Below are 25,359 nucleotides of genomic sequence, written 5' to 3' on the forward strand. Positions count from 1 at the left end.
CACCGTAGGGGAAAGTTAGTTGCCAGGGAAATGGATCATAAAGCTCAGAATGGCCTGAAAATTGCACAGGATAGAGCAAAGTGCCAGAAATAATATGAACGTTATCTCAGGGTGTGTACAATAGGAAACATTTTATACGTACTCTTACCAAGGATAGCAGTCCCTTTTTCACTCGATTAATTGTAGCCTAGATTCAGTATCACATTTCTTGCCTGACAAGAGACAAGTCTGAAATTGACACAGACCTTTCAGACCCACTCCTGACAACCTTCTAGGTCGTCTTTTCAAACACTCCTGAAGTACAAGCAGATCCCACTGCCTTCAGAGTGACCCAGCTGATAAGAGAAACTTTCCTATCAAGACTAACGAGACCAAGAAAAATTAGGCATACTTTCCCTTCCTCAGGAATCCCAGCTCTTGACTTCTCCCAATAAACTCTCTACTCTAGTTTGACGACGTGTAAAACAACCAGAATCACATTAATTATTAAATTATAGACTGCATATCAGACAAACCACCGTGATTACCTTAAAATTACCTCTAATTTCTGCAACAGAGTACACCTGGCTATTTTCATGCTTTATAATTATCTCCCCCACCCATTTTTTTTTCCTTTTCCCCTCCTTCCACTCTCCCATCCTAGGAAAGCAATCTTTGCAAAGGGTAAGTCAGAGAAGCGAGCAATTTGGTAAGAAGGGATCTTTAAATGGGCCACGAGAGCTCCAGCAGCCCCGAATTTCAAATGACACGAGCGTGCACGCGCGCACCCCACCCTGGGACGCCGCGCCACGCTCGCCTGTCCCCGCGGGCCGGACCCCAAGCCCAGACCCCGGGGACCCGCGTCCGGCTCGCCGGTCCACGCTCTCCGCCCCACCCCGGCCACCGCGCCCCGCTCGCTGGTCCCCGCCGCTCCTCCAGACACACTCCCACCACCCCGCGTCCAGCGCCGGCTCCGAACCCCAGGGCGCGGCCGAACCGGAGCCACCCCCCGCGTCCGCGGGGCGCAGGAGCGCCACCGCCCGCCCTCTCCCTCCGCGGGGCTCCGGGCCGGCGACCCGGAGGCGGCCGGGCGGCCAAACTCACATTCGGTCGGGAACTAGCAGGCGGCCCTCAACCATCATGTCCGGGAGGAAATCCAGCTTGAAGGCAGAAGTCATGTTCGCGGCGCGCGCTCTGCGCTCGGGCGTGGGGGGCGGCGGTGCGCGCGGCCGAGCGGCGGCGGGCGGCGCAGACGGGCAGGGACAGGTGCGCGCGGCCTCCCCGCGGCGGCCGCCCGAGCCGGCACTTGTCACATTCTCTCTCCGCGGCTCTCCGCCAATCCCCGCCGACAGCCAGCGCCCCGGCCGCGGGCTGCCCAGCGCCAGGTGCGGCGACCGGGGGCGGAGCTCCGTGCCCGCCGCGCCGCCGCTTAACCCCTGCGGGCCCGCACGCCCGGCCCCCGGGGGGAGGAGGAGGCGGAGGGACCGCCCCCTGGACAAGTCGCCCCCCGGCCTAGGGTCCCCGGCGTCCAGACACGCACACTCGTCCCAGGCGCTGACTCTGTCCGGTCCCCTAGTTCCAGGAGCCTGGCACGAGGCCCGACTCACCCACCGCTGGTCGTGGGTTTAGTACCACCGTATTGCCCAAGGCCGGTGCACTCCACGAGCGCACCCAAACTCCCCAACTGAAGCCACGAGAGACGAATCATCACGGGGGTTTGTTTAAATGCTCCTCGGTGGGCTGTGCTCGCCAGTGTATGAACTCAACTGAAATAGCATTCGTGGTTGAGCCAAAGTAAATATCAGATAAACGGCCCAAGTGACATTTGCGGACTTTTCCGTGCTTTACAAGGAGAAAGATTCATCAGTCTCTGCACGATTATATTTCCTTTTGTATCATCTTGAAAACGTTAAGAAGTACACGGGACTAAAAATAGTGATAAAGTACGTTTTCTTTTAAAACGATACATCGCAAATGGGTCATTTCGAAGTATTTAATACAATGATTAAAAACCAACAGTGTGGCTTCATGAAAAGTGTTAGGCCTGTAATGGCCATGAAGCTTAAATACTCATTTAAGATCTGTGACCGATTTACTAATAGGAATTGAGAAATAGGGCAGAATTCTCACAGAGAAGGGAGTTTAATTTTCCCAAGTGACTTGTGAAAATTCTTAAAAGTATTTTTATATGGTGATGTTCTAATTTGGCGCCCTCATCATTGTTTTGTTGCCCGGTTATTTAGATGAAACTGAAATTCTCACAATGTCACCAGTCTGTAAAACTTCTTTGTGGCCTATTTCACATTCTAAAGCAGCCTCATAAATTGCAAACCAGAAGTCTTATAGTTTGCCTCTTTTATTAATCATCACTTTAAATTTTATTTTGAAATGACATATCACACTTGGGGGTGTATTCACAGTAGCCAGAGGGTTAAACAACTAAGTCACATGGAGTTAATTGTATCACGTGGTGTTAAATGTATCAGACAACATGCAGAAAAAATTGTTTTCATCTTTTCTCACCAGTTTCTTGTGTTATAATGAGAACTGATCATCTTTAGAGATTATGAAGAAAAATGGATATTTATATACCAATATTAAATCCACATATCAATTGTAAATCCAGGCTTGCTGCATTGAGCAATTTAGAATAACAGGCCTGGTGTATTCAATTAAGTCCATACTTAATTGACTTGATTTCCTTCTTCAGCTGAACAACATATCTGGCTTTTGACCAAGATGGTTCTAATTCCAAGACAGATATAGGGCTAGGACTAACCTTCAGTTGAAAATATTGCCTTTCTGAGGAATCAGGGCTAGGTTCATAAAGAACTGAAAAACAGATGCGGTAAAATCAATTCTTATACCCCAAATGCCCCAACTTTTCCTAATAATACTAAGCTACATTTTTTCCCTACCCTAGCTACCGCAGGCTGCCTTTGAAATTATAAGAATTTTGTTGGTCTTTCAATAACCTTAATAAAGTAATTAGCCAGATAAATGAGACAAACCTTGACAGTTCCTGATTTTCTAGACATTTACATAACTCCCAAATGTATGTAAGCAGCTGACTCTATAATAAACTATTTGAAGAACGAACTAACAGAACCGGCCTCCAGAACAGAAGCAAAACACAACTGCATTAATTAAAAAGGAAAATATTTTCAAATCCGCTATGGAATGAAGCGCCATGTACATCTGCATTCTATAAGGTAGAAAAAGCTTCATTAACACACTTCTGAAATATTTATTCTCTCTTTAATTGCATGTGAATTATTTGGGAGACGCTGTAGGGAAGGCCTCTTACTGACTTAAGCCTTCTCAGCAGTTTGTTAAATTCTAGGCTCAAATCCCTTGAGGCAATAGTGGATTCAAAGCAGCTTTTAATCATACTATAAGAAGGGTGAAGAAGTATGTAAGTAGGTCATAGAGAAAGAATTACTAGTGCATAGGTTACTGCCTTATTTAACAACTACAGTGTGTCCCAGAGTTTTCAAAGCACATTTGCTTTTGCCATTTAAAGTTAGAAGCAAAACCAGGGTCAGATACAAAAGAAATCTCTAACATGAAATACAGTGACGACGGGAACCAAGGAAAGCTTCTGGATGTAGCTGAGCTGAAATAGTTTGGCTGCCAAATACATAAATAATAGAGTGATTGCATAGGCACTTAATTTAGGTGCCAGAGAAAAACAAAATACACACACACACACACACACACACACATACCCTATAGGGTTTTGTTTCCATGATCACAGCACCTACACAATAGCTCTTTTTAAAAATACAAATTTTAAAAGCTCTTGAGCTTAAAAACAAAAACACCCAACCAAATACCACCTGATGAAAAGCTTCAATTTCTCATCTGACTGCTTTGCCAGAAGGAAAAAAAAAAAAAATCTAAAACAACTCGACGGGGGGGCCCCCTTTTTTAATTTTCACGCCATAACGAGCCATCAGGTATCATGTTTTGGCAGTTGGAATTACTTTGCAGACAGCTCGTCTGGGCCGCTGCTAAACACGTGGGGTTCAGTGAAGCTATTTTATAGCCAAGGATCTTATCAACATCAGTGAAAGGGGGTGAGGCCATGAGCGAGCCCCCCTCCTGGACCTGACCTGGTAGGTGACACCTCTGTGTGCTGACATCCCTGGGGACGGGGCTGTTGGGAACAGTGCAGTTTCCTCACCATTTTAGCTTCACTGTAGAAAAACCTTAAACTCTTCCCGAAGCCCATCCCCCTACCATCCCTAATTGTCTATTTTTTTTTCTTTTTAATCAACTTGCTATTCATTTCCCAAACAAAAGGCAATTCAAGAATTGGAAGCACTTCAAGGGAAAGTTTCTGAATGACCTCATTTTATATGAGGCCTTCCCAGGCAATTGGGTGCACTGTGCTGTTTCAGCACACCCCCCCTCCCCATGCCTCATCTCAAACTGAGTTTTCTCCAGTGGTCATTGTTTGAGCACTGAATTATCACTGGCATTTTTTTTTAAAAACCCAAAAACCTCTCCATAGAAACAGAATGCTAATAAACGCGTTTGTAAATGGAGTCACACTGCTTGAATGGAAGGTATCCTACTCCTATCACCCATCTTCATCAATGAAACAGGATAAAGCCCCCTGACTATAGATCTTTTCAACATCTTTGCACAGTTTATACCATAACTTAGAGACTGGAGTCTGATAGATAGTGATGCACGTTTATAACCCAACAGTTAATTTTCTTCTCCTGCAGACAGCCCTGTATATTTTGTGACAAATTTCCATTTTTTAATTATTCCTATGCATAACGTCACGGGTTGCAATCTCTTTAAAAGCAGTAGACAGTCGGCCATGCAACTACAGATGTACCAATACTGCTCCATCTCCTCAAACAGCTACCTTCACAAAAGGGTTTTTCTCCCCTCACTCCTGGCTCTTTATTAGAAACTAGAATCCAAAACATCTTTCCCCATCACATTTTCAAATTCAAATTTTATTAAATAGCTGTTCCTTTTTTTTTTTTTTTTTTTTTTAAAAACCCAATGTACTGAGAGCCGTTTGGAGCAAGAAAGACAGGCCGTAGAAGGGGGGGTTCCCATCACTGGGCGTTTTCCAGCCAATAAGTTTGAAATCCACATGAATTTGAAGTACCTGTGAAAGTATCTGACTTTGCGGTCACGTGTTTGTTCTTGGTTTACCCCAGTTTCATCAGCAACTTGTAAAAATAAACAAGTGTCTTTATGCAGTTAAAAAATCCCCAAATAGATCCTTAAGTGATACATTATATATATTTTCTTAGCTCCATAAAGGTACCTCTTAAAAAATACTTATATCACCAATCAAGTTTAAAATGATCTTATTACCCCCCCCCCATTTTGAAAGCTTCTGGAATGGTGACTTTATCACATTCCTAAGACTTCAGTAAAATCACACGCCAATAAAGATGACATCGTTATTAAACTCTGATTTTACATTTGTACGGGAATTTTAAGCCGTCGCTCTCCCTTGAGAACAGCTGCTACTGGCTTTTTGCAATCTTGTGTTTTTTGAATCTGTTTTCAATAGAGCCAAAAGACATAATGGTGAATCTCTCTCCCTTCTGAAGAGACCCTCCAACGGAAGATGGGTTCTTTGTATACATACCTTCGTGCTCGGAAATGAGATGCCCCTTTAAGGTTTCCAGAAGTTTCCATTCCAAGGGGATGAAATGCTAATACTGTGGACCTGTCAGACCCTGAGCCCAACCAGCCTATCACTTCCCTCTCGGACTTGCCTTTCCCTTTTCCTCCTTTCTCCATTATCCCTCCTGCTGCCTTATTTCCCTCCCCCTTCAGCGTTCTCTTTCTTTCTCCCTCTTTCTCTCTCAAATGGAAGCCAGACAATGCCAGACGCTCTCCTCCACAGCTGTGGGTCTGAGGAGGCAGGTGACCACAAAAGTTAAGAGTCTTGGTGGCTCATCTGTCAGGGCAATCAAGTTTGCCTCGACCAAGGCTGAGTTCTCAACTAGGAACAGCTGTCTCTGGGGCGATTCCTTTCCAGACATCATCACAGGGGGGAGGGGGAGGATGGACGATCACGTCCCATGAAGTGAGTAAATATATGAAAATTGGGAAAGAGAAGATTGGAGAAAGGGCGGGGAGGAGAAAAAGGCTGGCCTGGTGATATGTACACAAAGGCACTCAGAAAAAACCACCTCTGAAGGAATGTCCCAGCAGCCTCTTGAAGATGCTGAGATTTTTCAAACTGTATCAGGTAGCTTTATCTGGTGCCAGCCTGGCGGCGGGAACAAAATTTATACCTATCAGAGTGGGGTTTTGAGTTCCCTGGCAATCTGCCCTTGAACACCCACCACCCCCACGAAATGTTCTCCCCAAATGGCCAGAAGTTCTCATCTTACTGTCACATGCTGTAAATTTCAAAAAGAGAAGCTACTGTTTGATGAAACACAGCAGCTGAGCAGCGACAGCTGGGTGGATATAGCAGTAGGCATAACATTGGGTCTAGAGAGAAAGCAGCAACAGGTGGGGGCAGAAGAAAAAGAAAGAGAAAGGAAGTTTTAAGACTTAGTGGGCGGGGGAGGGGGGCAGGGGGAGGGTGTTGTCTGAGACTGATCTTGGCGAGAAGCAAAATCAGGACTTGAGAGGGACTCTCCGGAGGCATGAAAGCCCCACTGGCCTCCATGTCCCTCCTTCTTCTAAACAAATACATCTTGAAGAAGAGGAAGGATTAAAGAGACCAAATGCTTGGATTGCGTGTAAAAGAGAACACATGAATCTGCTTTACCCACAATGATGATGGATGCCCATCAAAGAGCTTTCCTTCCGAGGATCAGAAGTCATCTGACACAGTGGATGCAGATCAGACTCTTTAAGACAAATGCTACTTGCAAGCGGAGTGAAAAAGATGATAAGATTTAAGAATCAAACCTGTTGGATTCTGCACCTGAAAGAGTGGACTGACTGCGAACACGTCATTTAATTTTCTGATTCATCATCTAGACCTTTGCATGTACGTGGCCATCGTTTCCTTGTAGGGATGGATGGCTGAAAAATCAAAATCTACCATGATCCTCTGATGAGAGGTATGAGGTGTTAACCTAATTATTACTACAGCAATTACATAACCAAGCTATTAAAATGACATGTAGGTTGAAAATACATTAAGGTTTTCAGCACAGGAAATTTATTTTTTTCCCTATAATATGGTTCAAATCTCTAACTATTTTTAGCTTATGATAGAGGTTTTTGCAAATCCCAAATGACTTTTTCTTTAAATTTGCTTTTGATGCTCATTCCCATAAAGTCCGTTAGGGGAAAGAAATTCTTTTTTTCTTTCTCTTAAAAGAACTACCCAAAATCTTCATGGAAAAGTGGTGTAGCAATCTACCCAAGCTAAGTGGAAATGTGTTATCTTATCTTATCACTATGGCTGAGTGTAAACCTTCATGTTGCCCAATCTCTTAGTCTCTCATACTCTCTGGTGGTGGCTAACAGCTACATTTGCACTATTTCATAGGAATATGGCAAAGCGAGAGAGGAGGAGAGATGTGAATGACTTTGAGGTCTGAGGAAGAAAGGTGATGAAATTAAGGATTTTGTTTGGCTTTGTTTTAATAACAAAGACAAATCCGGGGTGTTCTAAGGACAACTTCCCTTTCCTGCTCCCTCTTCCATCCTTCAAGGCCCCCTCCCCTCGTTATACACCACTTGATACCTTCTTACCCACTGTTCCCTCTCTGTTTCATGACTGTCTTGAGCTTCTTAACGAGAAAAGATTATGTCACATAGTATATTTGTTGCTTGGTTGGTTCTGATTACAATATGATACATTTTGGCCCCTTATGCAGATTAGAAGTCACATTTCAATTTCATCATGCTTCAGATTTCTCTATTATTTCTCTATTATTCCCTCCAACATGTGTTCCCATTATACAGATTAAAGCCTGAGAAAAGTGAGCCATGGGTGCTTTAATTCAAAGACCTCATGAGCTATAAGGGGAACCAGTGAGCATACGCAGGGGAGCTGTAAAAACTCAGAAGCAAAAACGACTGTGATTTTCCCTTTCTTACTGTACAGCTTACTCCGTACAAAACTAGAAGGCATGCACAAATCAGTGCACCGCGGAAATGTGGCACTGGAGGAAAATATGACTTTCAAATGTCAAATATCCAATATTTGTACTCTTAAATTGGCCAGGGAAGGAGTTGGCCTGAGTCGTGACTTAGAATCCCTTCCACCATGAGCTGTGTGTCCAGTTTCCCTCTCTTGGTCTGTTTTTTTCATCTTTGAAATGCGAATAACATAACTACCACTAACTCTTGGGTATCTGTGAGGATTGAATTATACAAGATGAAAAGAGATCACCTAGTGCCCGGTAGAGAGTAGACTGTCAATAAATTTTGGATTTAATCCTTACTTTTAATCATAACACTCCCACTCCCTGATCTTTGTTTAAATCTGGAACTGGCAGATGGGAAGGAAAAGAGGAAGCCAGTCCTAATCCTATTGTTCTTGTAGCATTAAAGTTTTCACTGATTCTAAGGCCAGCAGCCTAACCCACAGGGGAGAGGAAGGGTACGGTTTATGCAAGGCAGGCACTGAGCATCCTGGGGCTGCGGGTGAGGGCTCCATCCCTTTTGATCAAGTCAGTTTCCAAAGCGAAAGTCAAAATGAACCCTAACTGCCACCACCAGGAGCTCACGCCACCCATCACCAACTCAGTGCGTTTTCATTCACAGAGACGCTTCCTAAATCATCTCTGAATGAACGGGGAAGCCATCTCACAGAACCCCAAAGAGAGCTGGGGTCCCAAGCCAAGATATTCAGAAAGCAAGGCATGACAAAGAGGACAACACCACAGGAGGACCTGCAGCCCCTGAATCACTGAGATGGGCAGCTTTACAGGAGCCATGACGAGAGTCTGATTCATTCCTGCACCAGGCACCACAGTGCCCCTTTGCGCCAGTTCACCCACCAGCTGGAAGCCAGCAATGCCATCCTTAAGTTTCAACACAGAATTTTTACCGATTGCAGCTGCAACCTTTCTCAGCCCAGGGATTCAAAGAGCCATGGATACTGAAGGTGTATCAACCTGGTAACTTCAAACCTCACGCTCTTCTTGTCCATGACAACAAAGTTTGTTCAACTGAATGATTATGCAGGAAAATTCTGGTTTTTGTTTTTCTCCTAGGGCACGCTGGCACGTCCTGCTTCCTGAACTGCAGTGATTCATCACAACCCTAGGCAGCCAATCACGGGCGGGTCAATGTGGAAAGAGGTGAGGGAACAGCTGAGCTGCCCTGGGAACACATGTCACCCTCCCCCCACAGATGCCATTCCCCGTTAACTGTGACGGTCTTGACATAAAAGAAAATGTGCTGGGATCTGTCACAGTCAGAAGAGAGCTATGGATCAGATAAACATACCTGCATGGAACAACCCCTAATGACATCGCATGAAGCAGAAGGCTGCGTCTGGGAACAAAGGGTACCTCATCCCAAATCAGGGTTAACCAGCACATTTCTGAGCTGAGTAGAGGTTCTCTCTCTCTCTCTCTCTTACATGTACATCTAGCTTCCATCTCAGTCCGACCTCTGGAGACAGGTACCGTGGGATCAGAAAGGTGCTTCAGCTCTAGGACACTTCATTTCAATTCTTAATGGGCTACAACATTGAAACCTCACATAAGCTTTCCTTCCTCTGACACCCTCTTCCCCATGTCAGTTAAGTGAAATGCCACGGATCTTAATCTTCTCCATAAACCACTGCCTCTTCTTTCCTACAGAATGAAAGTCACTGCGAGTTCAGAAAAATTCCCAACGCCAGTAATAACCAAGAGAGAAGCAATAGTAGTTTGATGAAAGGAGAACCCGCCCTCCCCTCACCCCCACCGCCAACAAATTCCCCAGGAATTACCAAATGTAGAAAGAAATTCAAGGAAGGATAATCAAGATGATCTAAGGCGTTATTGCAACTGGGTGAAATATACTTGTTACCACTGGAGGAAGGGCAGATAAATGCTGTGGAGCCACAGGAGATGCTTCTTGACAAACTGCATTCTGTTAATGACTTTTACTGAAATCTCTACACCAGAAACTAAGTTGGATATTTCTAGTTTTCTCACTGCCACGATTATACCAAATCAAGCTATGTTTTTCATCGACAGATTCTGACCCCTTAAATACAGAACGATCATTCCCACCTAACACTCTTGCTTTTGTATATTACCTTCTTTTCATCAACCTAGGTGTTTCCAGGGCTGTGAGCAATGAACTTTCCATCAGCCACATTTTCACCTAATTAACCGCCCTGATTACAATAATTAGTATTGATTCACTCTTCGAATGACTTCCTGGGTGTCCCAGCACAATCTGCACTTGCTCTAAATTTCTAGATATGAATATTAATCAAATGCCTTTCTTTGTTTTTCAGCCCCAAAGGGATATTTTGCAACTGTACACACTCATATTTTGAAAAAGAAAAACTGTGAGGTGTCATTTTCACAAATAAAGGACTATTGATACGTCGAGGTTACAGATCTCAGCCTGTGGTCTGCTGAACACAGCTATGTATTCCTGAGTCTCCTGTGTGAAGGGACTCCTCGGGGTGCAACTGCAACTCTATTGAAAGAAGCCATTTTCCCAGTTTGACTCTTTTGCTATTCCTTTTCTGCAAGTCTGGGCTTAGAATTAAAATTCACTTTGACATTTGTTTAGGTCACCCTGGAAGGGAATCATCCCACATAGAGGCTGATGGCAGGATACAGATTACATATCTTGTTACTGTTGTGGAAATAGATGTAGACAAGTTTGCCAACTTCGGCCATCTCCTACTTCCCCATCAGGCTAAAGGAAAAGATAGTTGCGTGTCAGACACTTGAATGGGGGTCTTGGAATTCTGAAAGCTGGTAATGGGTTAAAGCACAAGTGGGAAGGGAGTTCCCTTGTTCTTGGACCTAATATGATCACCCAGGAATTAAAGTGAATAGATCACAGGTAAATGATTATAATTTAGTAAAAAATTTAACGTGTAGGTTTCCAAGATATTTCTTTATTTCAGCGTGCTTCTGACAGGCAGCTGGGGAACACAGGACACTGCTTTTTTTCCCAAACCACAAAAAATTGCTTTGTGACCTTTGTTTTGGAATAAAAATTTCCCATGAATGCAGAATCTAGGTGTGCTGGTAATAGTGGGCCAGTTTCGGATATAAAGCTTCACCAATTACCTTCTATGAGCTCATCCTAAAAGCAATTACTGGCATACCCAATGGAATGAGCAGTTCAGATCCCTTTGGAAGTAAGAGAACATAATCATAAAATCCACTTTACTCACGATGGATGACTTTAAAAATATTATTATCCTACAGATACGTTTTGGGTCCAGCCAGACTCTGAAAATATTGTCTATAGAAAATCTATGTTCCAGAAGGCAATTTATTGAGCTTGCAACATTAATTTTCATAATTCTGAATTAAATATAACATTTCAACTTAAGTTTAAAAAATAGAAATGCATGTCCAAACTCTAAAAAATAGTTAATGTTTCATAACTGTTTTTATAAGGAATACATCTTGTTCCTTGTTTACTGAGAACATCACTAATTTGAACACAATATAATCCAAGAAGAAATATTTGTAACTAAATACATCTGTTTTTTAAAATTTACCCTTTAAAATGATTTCCCTTCTGTTTTTAAAAATTAGGTCCTTAATCTCTATAAATTTACTAATATTTTTCAATATACTGCTCTGGCACAAACAGCTAATTAAAGCAAAACACTAAAATGTTAGAAAAGATATATTCTTTATGGAAACGAACCTTAGTGACATGATTTTCATGTAGATCAATTACCATTTAATATTCTAGGATCAGTTCTTTTATATCTAATGTGAGAATAAAAATGTTTTTAATATTAGAGAAGTTTGCAACAGATTTTTCCATTTTCTTTTTGAAGTCTCACTGTTTTCACATGAGAAACCAATGCTTATGTTATAAAAGGAAAGATTCTTGAAGATGTGAGAAATGTTTACCTTGCATAGAAATGCATTTTATGAGCACATAATCATATATCAAAAATTGACACATTCCATAGACACCTTTAACTTAACAATTTAACAGGCTAGATAATGACAGTTTGTGACCAAAATTAGAAGGGCGGAAGTTCTCACTTGTCCTTGAATTTCTAAACTGTTTACCTACCTAGGGGCCCAAAGAGGAGGCAGACACTAGAAATTATAATTTACTTAAACATTAGAAATATACCTCTTAACTTCTCTTGTGTGCTATGTTCCGTAAGTCCACTAAATAGGCAAATTTTAAATCCCCAAGCATTAAATACTGTAGAGGCATGTCTGATAACAAGGTATCTGCCAGAATGATAATAGTGTTACAAGCAGTCTCAATCAGTGAGTTTCTTCCTGTAGTTAACAGAGAGGTAAGCAATAAATCTCTAACTTAATCCAACCAACATAGCTGCAAAATGCAAAAAGCCCTATGAACAGCAGATATTAAATCTTTTAAAAGCACAAAACCACAAACAAGCAGTCCTAAAAGCTCTTCAATCTGTATAGTCTATACAAACAAGATTAAAGCAGATAAAAGGGTGTTGAGAAAGAAAAAAAAAAAAAGCCCCAGACACGCATTAAGCTAGTTTGACAGCTCCATTGTTCAATGGGTCCCATTGTCAGACCCATAGATGTATTCAGTGCTACAATGTCTGCTAGGAAATAAACAAAAGACTACATTTTTCAAAGCAGGATGCCAATTCTATCATAATTCCTTCTCTGCTTCCCAAAAGGTGGCTCATTCTTGGTAAGCGGTAGGACCCTAACACAGATGCAGGAAACAAATATTTGCTTTCAATACAGAGGGACCCAGGACGCCATGCATGAATAGAAGTCTTTAAACAGGTACACATTTTGGCAAACAGGATAAAGTGATCCAAACCTGGTAACACAGAAGGACTATTTAGGTAGGCTAAATCCAGATTAGAGCGGTATCTGGAACGCAAGTCTAATATGGAGTCTCCTTAGCTCCTTTCTCGCTGAGTATTCCATGCAGAGTGCATAATAATGAAAGAGGCTTAGACATTGCAAAGGAAAAGACAAACCCAGAGCCAGATTCGGAGCCTTTAAAATTATCCACTGGCCGCGCACAAATAGCAGAGAGCAAATACATGATATGCTTGCAAAAGGCAACTCCTGCAAATATAACTCGTCCACAGGAGTCCTTTTCCTTTCTCTTGCTTGCTCTCTCTTTCTCCCAATCTCTTGGTCTCGATATCGTTTCCCTCTCTCCTCTCTCTCTCTAGCTTCTTTTTTTTTTTCCTTCTAAGATAAGGAAGCTACTTGATTCAGGGCATGGTGATTGTCTCAGCCAGCTCTGGAAACTAGCACGGCATACGTTAAAACAAAGAACACAGTAACATACCTTAAAAGCAGCTCTTCATTTCTCATAGTAACAGCGGATTTGGGACAGCGCATGCTTTCTGCACAGATACACTGATAGTCTCAACAAAAGCCAGTTCAGAAGTGCGCTCCAACATCAATGCCACAGTAGCTGTTCACTAATGTGCGCTCCCCGTCTCTCTCCCTCCCTCTCTCTCTCCCTCTCCTTCTCTCCCCACTCTCTTCTCTAGTCAAATTCTGAATGGGAGAGCAAAGGGGCTCCTGCAGATCCACTAAGTAGAAATAATCCTCTCTGACAAGTTATGTTGTCTAAGCATATTTTTACATTAATACACTGCACTGCCTATAGGGGTCTTGCTTCCATTCACTTGAGCCTGGCTGGTGTGAGTTCTCCTAATTACCATCTTTAGAAATTGGAAAGAAAAATAAGTAACTCATTTCCCTCTTTGTCTTACACATTTCATAGCAAAACCAAGTTCACGTTTGCTCTTTGCCATCCACTGTCGGCAAGCATCGCAGATGACTCACAGGAGATGTGAGTATGTCAGGGTGCTAAAAAGGATTTTTGCTTCTCTTTTCTGGGACACTGAATTCACAGTTGGATTCAGCTCTTCCTCTCCCCTTGTCCTCAGGCAGAGTGACAAGGTCAAGACCCTTAGCCCCACCAAGGGGGTTGAGGATGCAGTGGATAGAGACTGGGGGACTTGGAAAGGTTTTAACTCTGTGAGGCCCGGAGTTCTTGGAGGTTCAGGGCATAAGCCACCTGAAGCAGGCCTTCTAAAGGAGGTGGGCGATGCAAAGATTGTTTGGTCATATTGAAATCCTAATAAACACTGGAGCATCAGCCTCAAAAGACCAATTAGATGCTCTCTTCCAAAATAAGAAAAAAATCTGCTTCCCTACTTCATGATCCACACCGGGCATAGCATATACAGTTAGCCAAGGAAATAAACACTGTCCTTCTGCTTATCGGAATTAGAAGAATTCCATGCAGATTAGCCAAGTAAAAGAGCAAGTTAAACACACAGAGAAAAGATGAGATGCTATGGACGGAATAGTCAGTTGTCCAAAACTGCAAATTAAGGCATTGCTCCTGGAGGTGTGTGCTGACCGGAAAGCCAAAAGCGCGCTCAGCTTGGATGGGAACAATGCAGAACGCAGCCCGAAACAGATCTGGATCACTGGGCACTGGTTTCCTCGCTCCCAGGTTCAAACCACTTCACCTGTCCTCATCAGCACGACTGTGCAACTCAGTAATAATCTGGAGTTAAAATACTTGTGGGAATAATAGTGGGGCGGGGAAGATAATGGCATGCCCCATTACCCTCCCATTTGGAGATCTGGAATATACCCCAATATCTTGCTATGTCTCTGACCTATGACCTCTGAACTTAGTCTTGGCCCACAGCTAAGGAAATGGAGATGTTCTGGAGGGCGAGGAAGGTGCTTTCAGGGTTACTGCACAGTAATCGCGCTTAGTTTATGACAACAACCAAAGGTGACCAAAAGCAGTCCCCATCCCCATTTCTAGATGGCAAGAAGACCACATGATGAATAACCTGACTGGGGTAAAATAATGAAGCAAGAGCTCTGTCCTTAAAACAAGCACATTTTTACATTGCCTTCCTTCATGACAGCAACTAAAAGTTAGAGAGTGAATATGTAAAAATGAATGACCTTGCCAGGGAAAGATACTATATACAATCTGAGGTGTTCTTTTATTTTTTTAAAGTATCTGTTTATTTCTCTTTTTTTCTTTTTTTAAGCCACGAGGCATGTGGGATCTTAGTTTCCTGACCAGGGATCGAACCCACATCCCCTGCACTGGAAGCGCAGGGTCTTAACCACTGGACCACCAGGGAAGTCCCTAAGGTGTTCTTTTAGAGCAAGATCAACATCATGTAAATGAGTCTGGAACCCCAGACAATGCAGAGAGAGAGAGACTTGAGCCATTTCCCCAGCGACTTGTGCTGAGGCAGGAGTCACCTTACCTCTCTGGAGCTCTCTTTGCCAAGAAGTTAAATGGGGGTGACAAATGCTCATATATTTTAAAGCACCAGAAGCACGTGTGATGAAACTGGGTGTGTTCCACCAGTGCAAATATTAATAAAAAGTGGAATGAGTGGCCTGACACAGGCCACGGTTTTGTCCATCAGAGAAAAGTAAAAATACACTGTTCCAACACAAAGCCCTTTTTTAATACTTCCATCCAATTTCTAACAGGGCTAAACTATGAGGCAAGTACTAACACGTAGCACTAATGCATTTGCTAATCCATAAATAGATTCTTAACCCTGGAAGCCAGGGCTGCAGTATATGGGGCTATTCCTCTAGTGAAATGAATTATGGATCCCTAGCAGTAAGGACTGGGATGGAATCAAAGCATTAAATATTTTATATTCCTTCTACTTCCTTTTGAGTCTAGGGACCTAAATAATGAGAAAGCTGTTGAGGTAAGAGTTTAGTACTTGTCCAAACGCCAGTAGGATGACAGATCGGGGGTCTTACATCCACCAGTTGCCTGTGCTGAACGTGGGGATAGAAAGATGAGCGAATATAAGGCAGGCGTGTCACACTGTATAGGAATTCTCTGACTCCAAATCCACATTGGATCAATCTTTGTATTCTTAATCCACCCAGTCGAATAACCTTCCCTTAGCTGATCCTTAATAAATATTTGTTAAATAAAGGAATGAATTTGTTTTTAACTCTTGGGACTTCGGGGAGAAGACTTTTATTTTCAATATTCCTTTATGTAGCTTCCTTAACAAATATCGCGGGTGGGGAACACTTCTTACTCTAATTCAGGCATTCCACTGGCACAGCTCACAACACTGGGAAGTCCTTCCCTGCCATCGTGTTTCAGATTTCAAGACCTTTTCACGTTTTCGCTGATGAATCCCTACAACACTCTGGGGTGGGCACAGCTGGTTCTGTTACTTGCTCACCTTTAAAAGTTCAAGTGCAGAAACAATGAGCAACTTGCCCACAGAAGGTAGATAATGACAGAGCTTGGGAACTCAGTCTACCAACCCTGGGCCCATGTTCTTTCCACTGCATGGCGATGCAACCCAGCGACCCCACTGTGCCCAGGGGTGACAGACACACACCCGGGAAGGCATGGCTTTGAAGTAGTGTTTATTGTACACCTTCCTAAAATGATGTTAATTACCTTAGAGGATAGATAGTAAATGATTAAAAAATTCATGGAAAGGTTATGTCTGGGCTACTAGCATTTATCAATTCCTTTCAAAACTTTATTTCAAATACAGTTTGAGTTGAAACTAGACAGACTAAGCACTTTTGGAGACCAATTTCTTTTTGAGGTCATCTAGAGTAGGAATTAATTTTTAATAATCCTGATTATTATTAAATTTGTTTTGTAGGGGAAAGTTTTTAAGAGGATGAGAATTATAGTAGTAATTAGCAAAGAAGAACAATGAAAACTTAGTTTATTTCAATGCCCTCTATATCCAAAAAGATTTTTTTTTAACTGTAGAAATTAAATGTTTAGCTAATGCAAATTTGGTGAGGGAAAAAGTGGAGAGGTACAGCGATGTGGAAGTATGGGGGTGAGCTGAGAATCAGCCAGATCTCATGACCTTCCTAGATATGAGATTCCTAAAAAAATTTTTATAAGTATATGATATGTGCATTTCTTTATGTTGTAGATAATTTCTGGAATAAAAAGCTAAATTTCCAAACGCAACCATAACTGCTCCAACTTTTTTCTGCCTTCTATGCCTGGTCTTTGCCTTTGGATATTTACATTGCAAAAGTAGTGGAAAATGCCACTTCAGTGGAAGTGTATGATATGAAGTATGTTAGAGATTAGGGCCTGGCAGTACAGAATCCTTTGATAAAAAGGATGGGACACTAAAAAAATCTAGCCTGCCTCTCAGATTCCCATCGTAAAAGAACCATCTTGAAACGCGGAGGCACCGAGGATATTAAATCTATTTAGTTGCTGGTTTCAGATACTGCCTGAGTCCACTCAGGGTGCTAAAGCAAAATACCACAGAGGTGGGGGCCTTATAAGCAACAAACATTTATTTCTCACAGTTCTGCAGGCTGTGAAGTCCTAGATCAAGGCACCAGCCCGGTCAAGTTCTGGTGAGGGCCCTCATCCTGGTTCATAGCTGGCACCTCCTTGCTGTGTCCTCACATGGTAGAAGGGACAAGGCATCTCTGAGAGTCTCTTTTGTAAGACCACTAATCCCATGCATGACACCCTCATGACCTAATCCAGAAACCCCACCGCCTACTACCATAGCATTGGTCATTAGGATTTCAACATATGAATTTGGTTGGGGGTCACAAACATTCAGACCATAGCAGATACCAAGAGTTGCCAGGTTTAACTAAGAAACATACCACATTGTTATGAAAGATGGAAAGAGCACAGAGTCTGTGAAGTGAATATGAAGGAATGACCAAAGTCTACAAGAAATGGGTTTGCAGCAAACTCAGCACATGACATGTAGGAGGTGCACAGTAAAGTGGCAAGTCTGTGTGTGAGGGGGTGGATTTCCATCCAGGGCTGATTTCAAGCAGAAGACACAAAGTTCCTCTGACCAGCTTTGTCAGCCTTGGAGGAAGGGTCTCTATGGGCAGAATGAGGCAAAGCAGTGAAATCTGCACACAGGAGCCAGAATGAATAGAACATGGAACAATCCTGTGCTTCCAGAACCTGTGCTCCCTCCTGCCTTGAGGGGAAAGACCTCCAAAGCCCCAAGGATATAAGTATCACAAATCACTATTGAAACATAAAACTGATGGTTGGTTTAACGTAAAACCATAGCAGCCTTAGCAAAGAAAGGATTTGATGGTAATCTGAGGGTCTATGTAACCGGAGTTCCTCTCACTTGAGGGCTCACAAAGTTACCACCAAGTCAAGCAGAAGGCAGCTATCCCTGTAACCAACTCAAGGGTCCCACGTTCCACATGGATATTCCCTCTCCAAGCTGTGGAATGATGCACTTGTTTGCAAAATGGAGATGTTTTTCTAGAACTGGGGCATGGGGATGAGTAATCAGCAAGAGTAATTGTAAAGCCCCTTAAAATGATCAAGCACCATATTTATCAATGAGTAGGTGTAAATAATAAACCATAAAGTACTTAGAGCTCCAAGAAGCCACTTGAAAATAGGCCCTAGATAAATTTAAGAGGTTTTATTATTATAAAGAGTAATAATAACTTGCCTACTATAGACACGAGGGGCTATGAAAACAGACACCACAAAGTGGGTTTGGAGATCTATTTCTGTGTAGGCAGGTTTGAAAGGTCTGTTGAAGACAAAGAGAAGAAAGTCAAGGATCCCCCATGAAAATGGACTACCATAAGTAGCCCCGTTGATAAAATAACTAACTTTGGCTTGTGAACTCATATGACTTCATAAATAACATGTACACAACAGAGTGGTCATTTTTGGCCTAATGTTTTGCCGAGGGCCACCCTTGGGCATACGGGAAATCTTGAGAAGGCTACAGGAGAATACATGTAAGTTAGGCATTAACATTTGCATGGGAAATGGGCCACATTTATTATTTCTATTTTTAAATACAGACACGTGCACGCAACTGCCTGTCTGCTCAGGCTGCCACATCCCAGAGATTCTGTAACTTAACTATTATCCATGAGTCTTCGATGGTCATGTAGAGTTTGGTGCACTTGGGGATCCGTCTTTCTTAGTGGTTTTGATCCTAGGGAATCATAAGGAGTGAACAGCACAAGCGTAATGAAGACCGGGGTAGAGCAGGTAGCCTTCCTGATGGGAAGGTGAGACCAAGATGAAGTGAAACAGAAATGAAACAGAAACCCAGATGGTCTGGGAAAGATGGTTTTGAAACTACCACGATAGCTCTCACAGAATATGCAGATGCTTTAAATGTTACATTTCTTTATATATCACTCTCTGAAATGAAATTATCTACTTATTTACCTGTTTATTATCTCTTTCCTCCATCTGAACCCAAGTTGCATTAAAGCAAGAACTCACTCCATTTTTATCACCACTTTAGGCCAATGTGTGGCATATGGCAGACACTTAATAAACTTTTGTCAACAGCTGAATTTCTTTGTGAAGCATTCTTCTTATTGAGTGATGCAATCTCAGTGTCACTACATGACATGACTTATGAAATACTGATACCACAGTCAACCATGACAGTCACTGGGCTAGACCCTGAGAGGGACAGAAAGATGGAGAAGGCTGTGTTTCTGACTTTAAGAAGTTGATAGATTCGTTGAGATGGAATGATCAGCTTGTTGTCTTAATATTTTTTTAAACTTGAAGGCACCATTTATATGGGTGCACAGAAAATAAAACGAAAAGTGATACATTTCGCTCATTACTTTCCATCAATGTTGAAGTTTGGGAGTTGACAAATTGCAGGCAGGTAGGACCAGGCATTGAGGAACAGATGAGTAGACAAAACTTTCAGAACTAAAGCAGCGGGAGTTGGAGGGTGATTTGCGGGGTATCTTGGAAAATACAAGTGTCTTTATGGGCAGGAAGCAAGCATCAGAAGTCAGTCTAATTTTTGCTTCATTCATTTTCAGTCGACCTATTTCCTGTATTTAACTCTTTATATATGTTGGTAAGTTATCCCCTTCGCCCAGTGTAGTCCTGCCCTACTTCCCTCTCAGCTCATTGAGATTCCCCAGGGATTTACAGCAAGTGATCCCCTTGTTAAGTTTCCTCCTCCGCCTGCTATTAAAAACAAAACAGTAAATGCTATTAAAGGCCACCCACACATTCTCAAGGCAGTTCCTAATGAGGTGCCTCCTCAATTTCAAAAGTGTATTAATTCAATTTTGTTTTATGTTGCAGGGATTGAGATGAAACGCAACGTTGACCTCTCTATTCCTGTTACGTCAGTGAAATATTGTTATGGTGGGTATCAGAAATGCACGAAGAACATGACTAAGTCACGATCGTCAAGGGAAAGTTCCTAGAGGCCAAAGGGGAATGGGGATGAGGCAGAGTGGTCCCAAGATGAGGGAGCAAGGACACTGCATCCCAGACTAAAACCTGGCTGTCGAAAGCTATGAAAGATTTTAAACGGCTCTGGATCTAGAAAGATGACTCTGGTTTCAGTGTGGAGCGTGACCCGAAAACAAAGAAGAGCGTGGAGTCAGGGGGACAGCAGGAGAGCTGCTGTACAGCTAAGAGGCCATGTGGCCTGTGAGGTGGGCCTTCTATTCGTGACCACTGCCTATTAGTTGGGCTTGAGATCCTCCACGTAAGATGAAATCACTCAATTACCAGAGCAATTCAGTAAATTGCTATTATCATCCACATCACGCAAATGAGGACACTGGGGCCTGGGAGGTCAAGAGAGGCCCAAGCCAACAAGTGCAGTGATACTGCCAGAGATGGGGGCAAGCTCAGCTCTTTTCACTGTCCTACGTGGTCCAGGCAGTACGTATCTAGAGAGAAGAAGGGGTAAAAAGATATTTTAGTGGTAGAATCACTATAGGGACAACTGAATGGGTGGAATGGAGAAAACAGCCGAGTTAAAGATAATTCTGATGTTTTCTAACCTGGACGTTTTGGCAAATGATGACACTGCTAAGTGAATGGAAACCCAAAAAAGCAAACAGGGTAGATGGGGAAGATAACCGATTCCACTGGGGATAATTTGAGCTGGAGACGCCAGCAGGCAGGTCTTCCAAGCAGAGGAGTTAGAACCACTGCAGTGGATGAGATTGGCCGGGAGGAGTATTGAGGGCTTCTGACCAAGACCAGAACCCCAGGCAAGCCAAAATTTGAGGAGGAGGCAAAGAAAGATGCTCCAGTGAAAGAGAGGACTGAACACATCACCAAGCAGCTTAAACCCAGCTGGAGAGAGAAAACATATGCATTTGAGGTTTTAAGTTACCTTGCCATATATGAGATCATGAATTACCTGTTTAGATGCTAAATGAAAAAGCAGGGCAGTGCAAATCAGAGGCAGGAACATTCAAAAAGTTTCAGGAATCAGTTGCGAACTGGGGCAATAACTTTAAAAGGAGGCCTGATTTTAAATTAAGGAAGCAGGCTACTTCCACACCTGCATACTCACTGGCGCGGGATGGGGAGGGGGAGATCCAAGAGGTCCTGGATCAAATCCTGCTTGCTCCAGGCTGACTCTAGCCGAACATTCATCTACTTGCCCTGAGTTTGAGATGGCAGTGACAAGTGCCCTGCTGTTTGTCACCATCTCCTTGAAGGCATAACTAAAAAACCAGGAAGGCCGGGGAGGGGGTAGAGGGGCTGCATCCAGCTTGCAGAACAGGAAAGCAACCATGCAGAACAAACTTGTATGCTTCCATAGGCTGGCTGGATCCACTAGCTCAAAAAGGCAACAGCAAAAGTCGTTTTTGAACTGTGCATTTGGCCAGATTAGGATTCCAAAAGTTATAAGGAACTATATACTCTAGACCTGGAGAGCATATTCCGGGGTCAATGGTTTTAAACTTTTGAGTGAAGTATCACACACTTAGAGGAGAGGACCCACAAGTGTTCCCTAAATATTCACAGAGCGAACAGATTCAATGCAATTAAACCCAGTTTCAACTAAACCTTGCGTCCGTTTTTAATTCCATAACCAAAGCGTGACTGGATGAATATAAATATACAGGAATTAGAGTGCTTGTGAGTAAAAGTTGCCAGGGAGACAGTGAGTCAACTGAACAAGACTTTCTCTAGAACCCACCTACTTGTCACCATGTACGCTCTCCTAATTCAGGCTCTCCCAGTTCTTCAGGCACCTCTGACCCACGCTACACATTTCAGCAGAGTCTCTGATACCAAAATATGCTCATTAGTTGCCCCCAGCTTAGAACCCATCAGAGCTTTCCCCCTGCCCCACGATGAAGTCCAAGCTGCATCATACGGTTCACAAGGCACCCGCACATCTCCAACCTCCTCTCGCGGGTTGTCTCAGCCCACACACAACATTCTTTGCACCATTAACTTTTTTCAAGTCCTCATATATATGATTTCTCTTGCCTCTGTGCTATTGTTCATGCTGTTTCCTACACATGGAAAACTCTCCCGGTTATCCCCATCCTCTCACCAGGTTTATTTCTGCATCGCCTTCAGGACTTGGCTTTATGAAGTGCTAAGCAGAAAAACAGGGACTCAAAAAATACTTGTTGCCTGGTTGGCTGAATCCATGAATAAGGAAAGGACATCATCTCAGCAGCAAAGGAGATACCCAGATGTCATTATATGGTCCCAGTTATTTTTTAAAATTTTTTAGGGACTGACATGTTAGTTATCTAAAGCTGAATTCAAAAGAGGTACCAGTCATGGCCCCTGTACTCAGGGAATGTATAATCATGTTAGAAAGACAGAACTTACACGAAACAAAAAACAGTATCAGGTCTACTGCTGTGATGTTCCGTGAGCTGTAAGAGTTCCAAGGAAGGAGAGGTAAGAGTTGGCTGGAGTGATATGAGAGGAATAAGACCTGAGGGCATCTTGAAGAATACGCTTGCATTTGGGGAGGACGTGGAGACAAAGGGTGAGGATGCCCCAAGCTGAGGGAACCAGCATGAGACGAGTTTACGTAGGAGACAGTGGAGAGAAAGTCTGACTAGAAGAGCATGAATATTGACAAATGTGGGGAAATAAAAGAAGAGGGAGGCCAGCCTGTGAATCTTGTCAATGGAGCAAAAGAATCTGGATTCCACATCATAAGAAATGAAGATTCAATGTAACTTCTGGGTCAGTAAATGAGCATCCTTTTTCGAATATGCCAATGAGAAAGTGAAAAACAACTCTGGCAGCTGGTTGCTGACAGGTATGCCATGATGCTTCCAACTAAACATAAACAACTCTTACAGAATATAAAGATAATCAGACTTTGAGATCATGGTGGAACAAGAGAGAGACAAAGACATTGCAGGTACAAAAATAACAAAATATCCCCATCTTCCGACTGCTTACGTACCAGTGACGACCGAGCTCTGCTTTAATCCTCCTGCTCTCTAGATGAGATGCCAAGATGCCTGTATCAATCTGCTTGGGCTGCCACAACAATACCATAGACTAGGGGGCTTAAATAACAGAAAACAATTTTCTCACAGTTCTGGAGGCTGGCTATCCAAGATCAAAGTGTGAGCAGGTTTGGCTTCTCCTGAGGGCTCTTTGCTTGGCTTGCAGACAGCCGCCTTCTCACTGTGTCCTCACACAGCCTTTCCTCTGTACATCCCTGGTGTCTCTTCCTCTTCTTATAAAGACACCAGTACTATTGGATCCAACCCTTAAGACCTCATTAAACTTCATTACTTCCTTAAAGGCCCCCTCTCTAAATGCAGTCACATTCTGAGAGAATGGGGGTTAGGACTTCAATACATGAATGTGGCAGCAGGGGGGTGGCACACAAGTCAGTCCATAACAATACCCAATAATTCCTGAAAACACCCAATCCGGAACTGGCTTCCACTGCCTTTATACCTCCTCAGTATGTGCATAAGCCCTATTTCTATAATAAACCCCTTCTGACCTCCTCTTCCTAAGATGCTCCATCATACCCTTGGTGTGTATTCTCCTTTGCTGTTGCAAGTTAAATAAACCCAATCTGGACTCTGGGTGTGTTCCCGGTGGCTTTGGCTTCCACACCAGGACCTTCCATATTCTGTAGTCTTACTTCTCTCATACTTTGTGTCTGCCTCAATTGCCGTTCCTCCTTCCTGGGTAACTCCTGTTCATCCTTAAAGATTCAGTTCAAACATCACCTTCCCTGAAAGCATTTCCTAATTCACTGTGTCCAGCAGTGGAATTAGATTTCCCTTGTGATGGCTCTACAATGTGTTGACTCGGCTAGGCTGAACTACATTTCCCAGAATTCACTTCTTTCTTTTTTTAATAAAATGTTTCTGGTTGGAGTGAGCCACAAGGAAGAGTCTTGGGAGATGTGAAGGCCAGAAGGGAAGCGGCAGTCATTTTGCGGCTTGCACACATGGTTGCTGATGTACTGACTTGCCTCCTTGGTGAGAAGCAGCAGCTCTGCCTTCCCGATCCTCCTGAGTGTCCCTGACCTCTGTGCCAGGTGTGTGTGTTTACCTCTGTCCCCAAGGTCCCCAAGGCAGAGGCAACAAGAACTGATGTGTTTTAGTCCATCCTTGAATACAAACATGTAGTATGTAGTGTCTGTGCATTCTAGCCTGCCCTTGGTCGCTCCAACTTTACATCCATTTTTCCTTCTTGACTCTTTGGACTGTGGATGTCAAGTTCCAGCACCGGATGCAGAAAAGCCTTACAGAGACTGCTTAACCTACTGCCACAACTACTAAAGTCAAATCCCTGTAACAACTATGTATCTATCTGCCATCTATGTATCGTCTATTTATGTACTTATCAATCTATCCATCTTTCTTTTTCCTTTCTTTCCTTTTGTTGCTTTCCTTCCTTCCATCCACCTATCCATCCATCCATCTATCCTTCCATCATTTATCATCTATCTATCCATCCATTTATTATCTACCTTCTATCTATCATGTATCTTCTATCATCTAAACTCTATCTATAGTCTATTTATCTATTTCCTTTCTAACTATCTATCTTTCCACCCATCATCTATCTATCCATCCATCTTTCCATCCATCCATCCATACATCCATCATCCACCTACCTGTCTGTCTATCTATCTTCTATCTATCCATCCTACTGGCTCTCCTTCTCTGGTTGAACCCTGACTGATGTGCCCCTCCTCTGAGATACTTCTCTATACTTCCTCTACACCTTGTACCATTTAAGATATTACTTTAATGTCACAATTTGTGCGGTAGATAAGATTGTCTTGCAAATTCTTCATGTCCTCCCTCTATCATGTGACCTTGTAGTGCACTACAGTGGGTAAAATATATTTCCCCACTCCATTGACACTCGGCTTGACAATGTGACTTGCCTCAGCTAGTGAAACGTTAGCCGGCATTATATTAAATGTGCTCGTGTGGTGTAGTTTGGGTGTTGACGCTCTGTGGCCTGCCGTGAGACAAG

At 43.0% G+C, this 25,359-nt stretch overlaps 1 protein-coding gene across 6 annotated transcripts in view; it reads right to left on the reverse strand.

The window, feature by feature from the left end:
* The window catches only part of CELF2 (CUGBP Elav-like family member 2), a 528,392-nt gene that overhangs the window by 302,619 nt on the left and 200,414 nt on the right, over nucleotides 1–25,359 (reverse strand). For 3 of the 6 annotated variants that reach the window (XM_059912099.1, XM_059912096.1, XM_059912098.1), the window contains exon 1: nucleotides 1,084–1,196. The exons of the other annotated variants lie outside the window; for them this stretch is intronic. In XM_059912099.1, coding sequence (XP_059768082.1) covers nucleotides 1,084–1,157 — 74 coding nt within the window. In that variant the 5' untranslated portion in view covers nucleotides 1,158–1,196. Of the gene's footprint in view, nucleotides 1–1,083; nucleotides 1,197–25,359 lie in introns of those variants that run through there. 6 annotated transcript variants of the gene reach the window in all.

The sequence above is a fragment of the Balaenoptera ricei genome, chromosome 2 (assembly GCF_028023285.1).
Source record: "Balaenoptera ricei isolate mBalRic1 chromosome 2, mBalRic1.hap2, whole genome shotgun sequence".
Taxonomy (NCBI): domain Eukaryota; kingdom Metazoa; phylum Chordata; class Mammalia; order Artiodactyla; family Balaenopteridae; genus Balaenoptera; species Balaenoptera ricei.